Genomic DNA, 14195 nt, shown 5'->3' on the forward strand with positions numbered 1-14195 from the left:
GACTCACATTGTACTCACTAAGCATAGACCTTGCCATATCAATGGGTGTTCTATTCTTCCTCTCAACAAGGCCATTTGATTGTGGAGTGTACTTGGCCGAGAATTGATGTCTAATTCCAAATTCATCACATAACTCATCAATTTTTGTATTCTTGAACTCACTACCATTGTCACTTCTAACTCTCTTGATGGTTGTTTCAAATTCATTGTGTATGTCATTGACAAATGATTTCAATGTTGCAAACACATCACTCTTGTCCACTAGAAAGAATACCCAAGTGTATCTTGTATAGTCATCCACTATCATAAAGCCATATTTGTTTCCACCGATGCTAGTATATTATGTTGTACCAAACAATTCCATGTGCAACAAGTCAAATACATTACTAGTGTTCATAATGCTTTTCTTAGGATGGGTGTTTCCAACTTGTTTGCCGGCTTGACAAGAGCTACAAAGCTTATCCTTCTCAAATACAACATCTTTGAAGCCTTTAACCAATCCATTTAATTATTTCATTCCAACATGACCAAGCCTTCTGTGCTATAACCAACCCATACTAGACTTAGTGAACAAGCATATTGATAATTTAGCTTCACTAGCATTGAAATCAACCAGGTATAGATTCTTATATCTAAAGCCTTTGATGATAAAATATATATTTGAATCCAAGATCACACAATTGAGCCATGGATAGCAAATGGAAGTTCAAGCTCTCCACTAGCAACACATTGGATATTCTCATGTCATTGGATATTGCAATCTTACCAAGCCCTTTGACCTTGTCTTTGTCATTGTCACCAAATGTGATACTATCATAACCATCATTGCCATTGATATTGATTGAGTTGAACATTCGTACATCACCGGTCATATGTTGAGTGCACCCACTATTAAGAACCTAATGTCTTCCTCTGGCTTTGTAATTGACCTACAAAAGAAGATCAATTCTTTTTAGGTACCCAAACTTGCTTGGGTCCTTGAAGGTTAGTCACTAAGCTCTTTAGTACTTAGATGTCTTTCTTCTTTGAGCCCATCCATGGTGCACCAATGAACTTAGTCTTCACACCATTTGTACCCTTAGTAAGCACATAGAAAGAATCAAGCTTAATTGAGGATACATTGGCTTGAGGCTTCTTTTCATGTACTTTTGCTCTACATGACCAACTTGCTTGCAACTAGTGTAAAACCGACCATTGTTCTTCACAAAATTAGTCTTGTGAGGAGCAAAGGCCGTCTTGCCTTTCTTAGGGGTATAGCCCAATCCCTCTTTATAGATAGAAGCTCTTTGGCTACCCAAGCACATCAGCAAGCGATCCTCACCACCATAGGCCTTAGCCAAGGTGTGATTGAGCTCTTTTACCTCCTTCTTGAGTGTCTCATTCTCAACCATTAGTGAGGCATCACAAGTGAAACCATCACTACTAGATGAGGTAGAAGTGGATGTGCTACAAGAAGGGTTAGTGGGAGTAACAGTGATAGGCTTATAGAATGATTCATCAATTTTATCACAAGTTAAGCCTTTGTCACATGTTACAACATACTCCTTCTCATTTTGCTCATCAAGTAGAGAGGAATGAGCTTTTTCAAGCTTCTTGTGAGCCTTGCCAAGCTTCTCATGGGCTTACTCTAGCCTCTCATGGGATGCATTGAGCTCATCAAAGGCTTACTTAAGGGCTTTTAGTTCCTTCACAAGTCTTTGCATTCCCTTCTCTTAATATCAAAATGTTCTTTAGCATCTTCTAACATGTCAATTAGTTCATCTTTAGTGGGTTCATCATCATTGTCACTTTCAATTTTACTTTCATTATCATGTTCCTCATCACATCCATCATCACAAGTTTGTACCTTAGTGGCCTTAGCCATGAAGCACGATGGAGTGTCAAAGAGAGAAGGCTTCTCATTGATAGCAATGCTTGCAAGAGCCTTCTTCTTGGTGGTCTTATCATCATCACTGTCATTATTATCACTTGAGGAAGCATCACTATCCCAAGTGACCACATATGAACCACCCTTCTTCTTCTTCTTGAAGGTCATCTTGTCCTTCTTCTCTTTCTTCTCTTTCTTTTCCTTCTTCTTGTTCTTCTTATCATCATCATCATTGTCGCTATTGTATGGGCATTGAGCAACAAGATGATCCTTGCTTCCACACTTGAAGCACCTTCTTGACTCTTTCTTATTCTTGGATGAGTACTTCTTCCTTCTAGCACGATAGCCCATCTTCACCATGAACTTGCCAAATCTCTTCACAAAGAGAGCCATCTTCTCATCATCATCACCATCCCAAGAGAATGAGCCTTCATCTTTACTTGATGTGTCTTGCTTGGCCTTGCCCTTGGATGATGTGGCTTGAATGCCACACTTTTCTTCTTCTCATCCTTCTTCTCATCTTTCTTCTCCTTCTTTTATTCCTTCTCATCATCATCTCTATATGCATCATCGGTCATGATATCTCCTAAGATTTGGTTTGGTGTCATTGTGTCCAAACCAATCCTCACTAGCAAGGTGACCAACATGCCAAATCTTGCGGGTAAGCATCTCAAGAACTTATGTGAGAAGTCCTTGTCCTCCACTTTCTCACCAAGTGCTTTGAATTGACAAGCACCTCCATCAGATAGAACATGTCCGGCACACTCTCATCTTCCTTCATCTTGAAGCTAGCAAACTTCTCCTTGAGAATGTATGCCTTTGCACCCCTTATTGCCTTGGTGCCCTCAAATGATTATTCCAACTTCTTTCAAGCCTTATGAGCTATCTCAATGTTCTTGATTTGCTCAAATGTTCTCTCAGCAATAGCATCATGAATGGCACTAAGAGCAATGTCATTGTTTTGGAGAAGCACTTCTTCACCCGTGGTGGGATTCTCTAGATCAGCTATCTCAGTTTTGGTCTCCACCATCTTCCACACTTTTCTATTGATTGACTTGATGTGTGTGGTCACCTTAGACTTCTAATATGGATAATTTGTGCCATCAAATTGGGGTGGCTTCTTGGTGTTGTTGATTTGAGCCATTTTGACACCGAAGGTTAAGCCTCAAATCAAGGTGACCATGGCTCCGATACCACTTGAAAGGTCCTAATGGCTAGAGGGGGGTGAATAGCCTATTAAAAATTTCTACAACAACACTTAGCAAAGTTGTTAGACAATTAAATAGCGAAGCGAGTGTTGCGTTAGCCTACTAAAAATGCAAGCCACCTACCATAATTCTAGTGACTATGATCTCTAAGCACACAATGGATATGTCACTACACTAAGTTAGTAAGCTCTCAAAGGCTAACCAAATAGCCTCACTAACCACTAGACCCGACATAAGCTTGCTCTCAAAACTAATTACACTAAAGAACGAAGCAACACTAGAAATGTAAATGCATAAGAGAGGATGGTGATGATTATACCGCCGTGTTGAGAGATTGAGCCAATCACAAGATGATCATAATCAATCACAATGAATACCAAGAAATCCTTGTATGATGATGACACATGATTTTTTACCGAGGTTCACTTGCTTGCCGATAAGCTAGTCCTCGTTGTGGCGATTCACTCACTTAGAGGTTCACGCGCTAATTGGCATCACACGCCAAACACTTAATAGGATGCCGCACAACTGATATAAGATGAGGATCACACAAGCCACGAGCAATCCACTAGAGTACCTTTTGGCTCTCCACTGGGGAAATGTCAAGAACCCCTCACAATCATCGGAGACAAGCACCTTCCTCCACTCGATGATCCTCGCTGCTCCAAGCCATCTAGGTGGCGGCAACCACCAAGGGTAACAAGCGAATCCCACAGTGAAATACGAATACCAAGTGCCTCTAGATGCAATCACTCAAACAATGCACTTGGATTCACTCCCAATCTCACAAAGATGATGAATCAATAATGGAGATGAGTGGAAGGACTTTGGCTAAGCTCATAAGGTTGCTATATCAATGTAAATGGCCAAGAGAGTGAGCTTGAGCTGGCTAAGGGGCTTAAATAGAGGTTCCCACGAAATAGAGCCGTTGGCCCCCTGCACCTCACTGTCATCGCACTAACCGAACACGTAGGTCGAATCGACCTGACGCACGGTCCCTACGTCCGATCAATGAAACCGCGCCCGCTACAATAAATGACCGGACGCGCCGATCACTCCAGCCAGCGCGCGTTAGATCATTTTCAGAGAGCTCCCTAAGCGCCAAAACTATGACCTGATGCGTCAGGTGCATTTGACCAGACGCTTCACCGCGTCAGGTCTTCTTCGTGCTCACTCAGTCGCTTATGTCACCGTACGTCTTGAACGACCGAACGCACCCTCTGCGCTTCTGGTCACATTCAGCTCCTGCGTTCGGTCAAGCAACAGACACACACCAAAGGTGCCATCAAATTTTATAAATGACCGGACTCACTGACCTAACGTCAGGTCACACCGTGAGCTGCGTCCGGTCACTGATTTTCAGTGAAAGTCAACTCTTTCACTTCACCAACTTCTCCACCCTTGCTCAAATGTGCCAACCACCAAGTGTATCACTTTGTGCATGTGTGTTAGCATATTTTCACAAACATTTTTAAGGGTGTTAGCACTCCACTAGATCTAAATGCGTATGCAATGAGTTAGAATATCTCGTGGCACTTTGTGTGGGGGGCATAACCCCAGGTACCCACGGCAATGGACATGGGCCGCACCGCCAGAGGAGGTCCAACCCATAAGATCAAGGCCTACGGTGGTCGGCTTTGGCCGGTGTCAACAAAAGATGCTCGGTAGTCCTCCGAGGGGTATCCCATGAAGGTAGATTGATCGGTGGAGGTGCGTGTGATAGGAACCGGATGGTGACACAAGGCGCAGAGACAGCGATTTAGATAGGTTCGGGCCATCTGATCGACGTAATACCATACGTCCTGTGTCTTTGTTGTATTGTATTGAATATGAGGTGTATGTAGATCTATGTTGATGTCCGTTGGGGGACCCCTGCCTCTCCTTATATACTCTAGAGGGGTAGGGTTACAAGAAAAGTATCCTATTTGGTACTATACAATATCTTGCGGTGCACGTCGACCAGTGCTGTGCATGTCTTGATGTTGTGGGCTGGGTCACCTCTGATGGTGCGGCCCATGTCTTGTCTTATGGATACCAAGGGCCATACCCCCACAGCTAGTCCCTAAGCCTGACAGTAGGTGATGTAGTCACGTGGTGCCAGGGTTAGAAAGTAGAAGAAAGGTAGAAGATCGGCCGAGCAGGCAACCAATCCACGGGCGGAGCCCTTAATTGAAAAGCGCACATTCACCGCAAGGTGAAGTGTGCCCACTTAGTCCCCGAGTCTGCTGGAAGATGAAGAATGAATTTTGTAGCAGGGTCAAAGAAAAAGAAGTCTGATAGCTTACCGACGTCGTCTGACATGCGCGTATCAAGACCCTAGATGTGATGCCCAAGATCAGCACCCTGATCCAAACAGCATGGAGCAGTTTGATAGCACACCGATGAGGCGTAGCAAGATCCAAGGAGTCCCTGGCGTAGCTGGCGACATCCGAGCACCGAGGAGTCCCCGGTGTAGCTGGCGATGTCCGAGCACTGAGGAGTCCCCGGCGTAGCTGGCGATGTCCGAGCACCAAAGAGTCCCTGACGTAGCTAGCGATGTCCGAGCACCGAGGAGTCCCCGGCATAGCTGGCGACGTCCGAGCACCGAGGAGTTCGCAGCGTAGCTGGCGATGTCCGTATGGTGAAGTGGGGTGAAGTGTGCCCACTTAGTCCCCGAGCACGAAGAATCCAAGCGCCGAGGAGTAAACGGTGTAGCTGGCAATGAAGCACGAGCGACGAATAGTCTGGTCAACTGGTCGGCGACGAAGCGCGCATTGAGTAGAAGCGACCGGCGAACAGTCCGATCAACTGGTCAGTGACGGAGTCCATGAACTAAGCGGTCCAACCAGTTAATCGGTGGAGAAGTCCGAGCACCAGGTGGTTCGATCACCTGGACGATGATCTTGCAATACAAATATGTAGAACGGGTAGTACATGATGTAAAAATGTATAAACTCTGGAGAAAAATCAGCAATGGCGATGAAATAGCGTATACAGCTCGGCGATCAGTTGGTGTGAAGATGTATTTATATTTAATACAAACCGCCCGAACAGTTAGTGGTAGCTGAGTCTCTAGCCCTAGCTAGCCCGTTAGCCATAACGCGGAGCGCGGAGCTCGTGTGCGTGTAGAAAGAACAAAGCATCGCTAAGGAGCCGCTGCCGACCACCCATAACGCAGAGGGTAGACGCTCATGCACGTGTAGGGAGGAGCCGGAGACAGGGCCGTCTCTGGGGATATTCGAGCGTCAACATGACAGTTCAGGGTTTAGAAAATCATTTGGAGAGCAAACATGGAGAAAAAAGCTCGGAGAAATATTATGGCGATATACGAAGATCGGAGAATATTTTGGAAAATATTAAAGCTTGACTTAGCTTTAGACAGGATGTCTGGTCGGCGTCGTATGGCGTTATCTGGTCGGCGACACAGGCAGCTCGCTTAGCGGCTCGCTTGATGGCTAGAACGAAGTTGATCTCGTGTTGGAGTAGGATGGACGTAGTCGGAGCTTGGCGGTGTCAATCCGCGTACGAAGACGTGCGCTATGGTTGTCGAAAGATGTTGATCTTGAGTTACGCCATCTGGTTCGCTAGGGATCAGCGCGCACGAGCCCCACGGTGGGCGCCAACTGTCGACAAAAGATGTTTGGCAGTCCTCCGAGGTATCACACGAAGGTAGATTGATCGGTGAAGGTGCGCGTGATAGGAACCGGATGGTGACACAAGGCGCAGAGACAGCGATTAAGACAGGTTCGGGCTGTCTGATCGACGTAATACCCTACGTCCTGTGTCTGTTGTATTGTATTGAATATGAGGTGTATGTAGATCTATGTCGATGTCCGTTGGGGGACCCCTGCCTCTCCTTATATCCTATTTGGTACTCTGGAGCCAGCGATAAAGCGATGTGGAGCGGTGTTTCCACCGAAGATGCTGATCGACCCTACAAGCGAATTGGAGTTGTTGAAGAGATATACAAGCACATATGCATCCGGATCTACACCACCATGCAGGCAACCTCACGTATCTCAGGCATGCAAGAAAAATCTTGGACTGCGCCCTCGCCTCGGTCGGACACACTCAAGGACTTCGCCTCCCCATGCGGATTGACTCCGTCAGGCTCCGATTACGTCTGTTCGCCTATGACTCCGTGTACCCGTCTGAGCTGTCAAATGTACTCGTCCGAGCTGTCAAACGAATCGTCCGAGCCGCTAAGCGAGCCGATCGGACTACTCGTTTCGATCGTCTGCCGCGTCGCAATGATCGCTGCAAAGAACGACGTTATAACGACCGTGACCGCCACCATGACGACAGGCCAGAAAGCTCGAGGGCCGGGCAATTTCATCACCGCCGACCAGACGTTATGTCTAAAGATAAGTACCTTTTTATATATGAATATTTAATAAAGTTTTTGCCACGATGTTTCTTCATACTATTCTCTTCATGATTATTCTCCAAACGACTTTTCTCCATGTATATCATCTTAAAGATGAAATACGCTTTCGCCTCAACGGCTCCCCGATCAGCCATATTTACGCTTGTGCTCTCCAGAGACGGCCTTGTCTCTGGCTTCTCCCTACACATGCACGAACGTCAGCCCTCTGCATTATGGGTGGTCGGCAGCGGCTCCTCGGTGATGCCTATATTCCTAAGCATGCAAAGGAGCTAAGTTATTTACGCCATGGAATGTGGGATAGCCGGGGCTAGGGGCTCGACCAACAAACTAATGGCTTGGGATAGTTTATATTAAATATAAACATATCTTTAAAAAAAACTTAATGTTTTCAATATATTTAAGATATTCTTCGTCAACTCGTGGACCAGCCGCGTCCTCACTTGCGTTGGACGTGCCCGTAGTAGGACATGTCCTGCGTAGCCGGAGGGTTATACATCATCTGCCTGTGTTCTACACTTGTACTTCTACTACCGGAGGAGACGAAGAGTTTACGAGATAATAGGAAGCTTTTGTTGAAGCTGTATATGTGCCTGCAGCTCAGCTGAGTCTCTTGGAGCTCAGCTCAGCTCAAGGCGGTCACGTGTCACTCTCAGACAGCTACTTCCTGTCTTCCTCGGGTATGCAAGTATCAGTGCTACTACCTGATTGGCCCACGTGGATCAATAATCTCGTATCCGAAGGATCATGCTGTACTAGTAGTTAATCTTGTTTGACAGCGTATGGTAGACACGTTAGCCCCGTTCGGCTTACTCCATATTTGGCTGGTTCGACTTATTTTTTTCAGCTGAAACAGTGTTTTTTACGGAACCATTCAGTGAACAGTGTTAACGGATGTCTGGAGTAGCGCAATAAACAAGTGTTCATTAAGAGATGCGGTGGCATTCAACATCAGGTGAGAATTCACTCAGGATTCAGACAATATATATATCATATAAAGAGGCATATACAGGGCACGAATTCATTTCTTACTTCTCCAGTTGTATATACGTATGAACTTATCCATATTAACGATGTACATACATTTTGAAGGCTCTCCAGTCTCCACAGCTGGATCCAAATAATTCTCAGAATATTAGGTAAGATCATGCAAACATGGATCCTACTTATAATACAAAATAGCAACCAGCAAGTAGATAACCTAAGCACAACATTCTGAAAGAGATGGATTGTGTGTCAGCCAGCCTCAGCTGTTCTTGTTTCCTTCCCACCATACTCCATATTTGTCCACATAATACAATAAAAAATAAGCATAAGCTATTTGCCACGAAAACAACAAAAAGAAAAGCTGCAAACTTGTTACTTGTCATCCTCCCATGATGCACACTGTCCAGACTCCAGATATACAGAGCAGAGAGCAATCTGGTAGAATCAGACAAGATTCAGGCAAGAAGAAAACACATGCCCATTTCAAGAATACGCCATGCAAAATTCAAAATGTCCCTTTGTCCTCAAACCATCAACTATTAATTACAGACTTTGACAGGGGGTTATGCATACAGAAGGCAACAAAATGCCTTTGTGCATCCCCAGTGAAGCAAGCAACTTCATCTAGCTTAGCTACCAAGAGCACATTTTGTTGCAATCTCATATTCTCAAGTCACGGTAGGGGCTACAAGACGAGACGACGAAGGGGGCGCAGGAAAGCTCGCGTCTGCGGCGATCACCGGTTGGTGATACCCACGAGCAGCGCTCCGCTCCAGCTGCTCCCACATGAGCCTCCGCCGCTCCACGGTCGCAGCTCGCTTCCCCTCTTCCTCTTGGAAGTTGTTCTGGCAGGCGAGAAGCAGCCTCTCATCCATTTCGCGGAACATTTTCGGCACGTTCATTGTTACATTGAGGACTGATTGGTTCCAGTGCCAGCGGGTGTTCCTCTCCAGAGCTGGGTATATAATCGGTAGGATCACTTGACGGTTTTGGGAGATCATATCGAATAGGTGCTCGTTGTTCCATAGGAACAAGGCTCTCTCTGCAACCTGCAAAAAGCATGCCAAAGAAAAGCAGTGCTTGAGTTTCAAATGCTAACTCCTTTACGCTTCCCCTTTGGCAGGGATTCACAGGGCTCCAGATTCACCTGACAAAAACACTTTTGCAACACTGTTCACAGGAGCATTTTCCTCTCTCCTCTTCTCCTCTCAAAAAGCTGGTGGAGCAGGTGAAGCCAGTTTTTCAGCTCCACCGGCTCTGAGAGGAGGAGAGAGGGGAGAGGAAAATAGCTCCCGTGAACAGTGTTTTTGTCGAGTGAATCTCCAGCCGGTGAATCCCTACCAAAGGGGGTAATATGCATGTATTGTCGAACATGCAAGTGACATGAACAAAGGCAGTACAATCGCAAATGTCAGCCTGTTCAGAACCCTCCATTTATGTATCTTATTTGATTGACGAAGACAGATGAATACAATATGCTGTACATACAAGGAAATAGGAGTACACAAAAAATCCATAGACAGTACAGATTGAAAATCATAATTCTACCTAGCTGATTGTCAAGCCCCACAAAGTGCAAATGTCTACATCTTTGATTTCTTGAGGAAATTCGAGTATTTACAAGAGCAGCAGATTTTTGACAATTGCCACACATTAACACCCCAAAGATTCCTATCATCTGCCTTTGGACCGTGGATTTATTCGTGACCTAAGATTTCTAGAGTACACTGAGACCAATATGAGGCAGAATTAGAGAACTGTCTGGCATTTCCTATTCTATGGTAAAAACAAATGGCCTGAAGCCTCATAAAGGAAAGTGGCCACCAACTAAACTTAAGCCAATAACATAAGTGTGTGGTCTCACTTTAGCCAACAAGAAAAGATTTTAACCACTGATGAAATTCTTATCATTAATTAGTAAGCACTATGTCATAAAGGCACAGGGGACCATGTAAAGGGACACTAATAAATCAGAAAAGCAAGGCGAAAAGGAAAGGGGTCAAACAGACTCTTCAATTAAAATAAGCGAAAGATTCATCTGGCAAACAACAGTGCAACTATTACTTGATTAAAAAAATCTTAAATCTGTGTATGTAACCATTATTAGAGAAACTAATGATTACACGAGCATATATTCCTGTTAGTATTTTTTTACCAAGGCAACTGTTATGAGCACAAGACCAGAACAAAATATAAAGAGTGAATCTCACCTGAAAATGAGAGCTATTCAGGCAACTAGCAATCTTCCAAAATAAGGGAACCATGCACTTCTAAAATTCAGCCATGTCAGTCAACTCCAGCACCTCCAACTCCCCCAAAAACATTATTTCCTTCTGACTATTTGTAACTGGCCAGTACTTTAACAGGCCTCTGATCACAGTCCCAGAAAGCTTTGGTTCCTTCTCAATAAATTGTGTGATGCAATATGTCAGCTATGGCAGATACACTCCCACTGATTTCGGCTTATGAAGTGGTATCAATGCTTTCCATAAGAACAACTTATGTTCCTCCTTCAATGGCTTGGCAAACCCACTTATTACACTGCCAAAGACCTCCAACAGCTCGGCAATCCCATTGTGATGATCTGTCTCGAACACAAACCTATAGACGATATTGCTCACAGCCTTACGGATGAATGGTCGGTTTCCCATGAACTTGCCATATATCCTATGCAATATTGTCTTCAAGCAGTCCCTTTCTCTCGAGTCATCCGAATCAAACAGATCGAGCAGCTTGGAGACCAAAGGGCTATCCACATACTTCTACAGTAAATCACAGAAAAATCATAAAATGAAAAATCCAATTTTGTTGGACTCCACATTAGTAGATCTACACAGTGAACATATAATATGGTATACTTTAGTACAAAGCTTTTGCTGTAGCTTTAGATCTATGTTTTTCTGTAATTAAATGAAAGCTACAACTTCTATGATTCAATTGTGGTGAAATTTTTATGGTGGACTAATTATTGCATGCTTGAATTGTAGTAAAAATTTCATACTCATTGGATCATGTATAACTTAGTTATAGATTTATTTAGTTTTATGCTTGTTAAATCTATGCTTTATCTATAACTAAGTTATACATGATCCAATGAGTATGAAATTTTTACTATAATTCAAGCATACAATAATTAGTTCACTATAAAAATTTCACCACAATTGGACCATAGAACGAAGTTGCAGCTATGAATTATTTCATTTAATTACAGAAAAAACATAGATCTAAAGCTACAGTAAAAACTTGGTACTAAAGTATGCTATATTATATGTTTACTGCGTAGATCTACTCATGTGAAGTCCAACAAAATTGAATTTTTTCATTTTATGGTTTTTCTGTGATTTACTATGATTTTTCAAAGATTCAGCGGAAATAAATAAAAAGAAAATCCATCCTGAATAGTTAAGGGGGGTTATTTGACCAGTTTGGAAAGTTCAGGGGGTAGAAAATTCGATTTTATAGTTTGGGGGGGTGAAGTAGTCCACCCTGAATAGTTGAGGGGGTTATGTAGACTTTTTCCATTGATAAAATGACTAGATGTGCAAACCTTTTATAAGTGAAAGATGATGTCCCTCAGTTTGAAGTCGATTGCCTTTTTTTCTGTTAAGGACGCATCATATGTCCACTCTCCAATAAGAGGTGTTTTGCATACCTTTATGTACGCTGGTGTGAATTAATATTTTTCCCTTTGCATGCCTACTTTCTTCAGCTCAGGAGCTATGTCATTGATTATTACATTATATGTTCACTCTTACTCATAGGGTTGCTAGAATACAAAAAATAATAAAGAATGACCGGTTTCTATTTTGATGTAACATTATCCTCCACCTGTATTTATCTTTTTTCAGATTTAATGAGTCACTTTTCCCAAAACAAAAGCTCTTGATCTGGATGTCACTGTCGATTGTGGGGCTACGTCTCCCAGTGTGACACTGACGTCGCAATGCACGCCATGAGTCCCAGGACGTGGGCACATCCAGCTATATGTAAGAGTTTGTTTCTTAGAGATAGAGAGGGAATGGAAACTATATATATGGAACTTGTAATCGATTATCAATCAAGACCCAAACTCAGTTTTTCTATCCTGAGCCTTGTTCGCTGGTAGACTTAGCCCCACATGACATTGGATGTAAATGAGGTTCAACCATTGTGCCTGTATCTGTATGCTTTTTAATTTTGAAAATATTGACAATTGACATCATTACTTAGCTGGATATGTTTGGATTTCAGAAAGTTCCCTTCTGAATCTCTCTAATGCAGGTGCACCCCGCTCTTATTGGCAGGAAGCAAGTTTTGTCAAATAGCGGCATTGCAAGTATCTTGGTTGTTTTGATAGCATCAGTTACTGGAGGGACAGATAGGTGCTTGGATTCAAAAGAGTCAACTCTTGTAACTGCTCTTATTGGTGGTGTTATCGGACATTATGCTTGCTGCAATGGTGATACATGGTCTTCTGAGCTCGGGATTCTTAGTAAAGCTGAGCCACGAATTATCACAACATTCAAGGTAATGTTAAGGCTTTTTTTTTCTGATTTCACAAATCATTAGCAAACATATAATTTTAATCTTTCACTGTTTCCTTTCAATTTTATCAGAGAGTGCGGAAGGGTACGAATGGTGGTGTAACCATAGATGGGCTTCTCGCAGCAGCAGCAGCTGGATTCTCGATTGGGCTTGCGTTTGTGCTGATAGGATTATTCACCACTCAGTGTGCTTCTGATGTATTCTGGAGCCAACTGCTAGTTATACCCTTGGCTACAGCTGCTGGCCTTTGTGGAGGCCTGATCGATTCGTTCTTGGGCGCAACAGTCCAGTATAGTGGGTTCTGCAGTGTTCGCAACAAGGTATCACAACCTAAACTATTTGAAATCTGTCCGATGTCTACATATCCTTATCTCCTCTGTCTCTGATTTTAAAAGCTGATTCTCTGTTGTGCTATGTTTGTTTTGCTTAGGTGGTGGGAGTACATGGTCCAACCGTAACGAGGATTTCCGGGATGAACATACTGGATAACAACGGGGTCAATGTAGTCTCTGTGTTCTTGACAACTGTTCTTACTGCGGTGGCTTGCACATACATTTTCTGAGGTTAGCTACGGCAAGTATTGGTGCTATGGTAGGTCCACATTAGATGACAGAAAAATCTGATTGATGAATTAGAACAGCAAATTGTGTAGCAGTGCCATTAATCATTTTCATACACGTAGCAGTAGATGTAAAATTGTTTTTATTTATCGAGTATCTTCAACACTGAGATCTTGTGAAATAGAGAAATTTCACGTTTCTCTTAAAGATGTCTCAAAATCGTTGCTCTACACATATTCTCCCTAATTGCAGGAGACGTGATTCATGTGATGCTTTCTCTGTGAGCATATTTATTTTGTGCCTACCATAGCATATTTATTCTCATCATCTTCGTGCTCATCAATTTATGAATATTTTATTTATGTACTTTTTTGTTAGATAAAAGAAAAAAATGATTGAAAACTTCATAAGGTAAAGATGGCTGGACCCGATGGCCCCTCTAATTAAGAACGAAAAAAACCTATTTGTACAAACAAACATATGAATAATAACAAAGGGTGCATTATGGCTATAATGATACATGTGAGCAAGATCAGAAAAATAACACAGTATATCTCTACACATCCACCATCACTTTTGAACCTTAAAGCACAGCTGGCATATCACATTTGTGCATCAAGTCAACAACAATCAACAAACACAGATCTTAATTCCATTCCAAGTTCCAGCAGGGTTCCTGAACTAGC

General features: G+C 43.1%; 1 protein-coding gene and 1 pseudogene across 1 annotated transcript; one reads left to right on the forward strand and one right to left on the reverse strand.

Moving 5' to 3' along the window:
• Window positions 1-9078: 9078 nt before the first annotated feature.
• LOC136465788 (serine/threonine protein phosphatase 2A 57 kDa regulatory subunit B' kappa isoform-like) lies at window positions 9079-12379 on the reverse strand (annotated as a pseudogene).
• A 244-nt stretch (window positions 12380-12623) lies between these two features.
• LOC136463656 (protein PGR-like) lies at window positions 12624-13511 on the forward strand. Its single transcript, XM_066462629.1, has 3 exons — window positions 12624-12931; window positions 13021-13269; window positions 13380-13511. The coding sequence occupies exons 1-3, from the start codon at window positions 12680-12682 to the stop codon at window positions 13509-13511; spliced, it is 633 nt and encodes a 210-aa protein (XP_066318726.1). The 5' UTR covers window positions 12624-12679.
• The last annotated feature ends 684 nt before the right edge of the window (window positions 13512-14195 follow it).

The sequence above is a fragment of the Miscanthus floridulus genome, chromosome 7, assembly GCF_019320115.1.
Source record: "Miscanthus floridulus cultivar M001 chromosome 7, ASM1932011v1, whole genome shotgun sequence".
Taxonomy (NCBI): Eukaryota; Viridiplantae; Streptophyta; class Magnoliopsida; order Poales; family Poaceae; genus Miscanthus; species Miscanthus floridulus.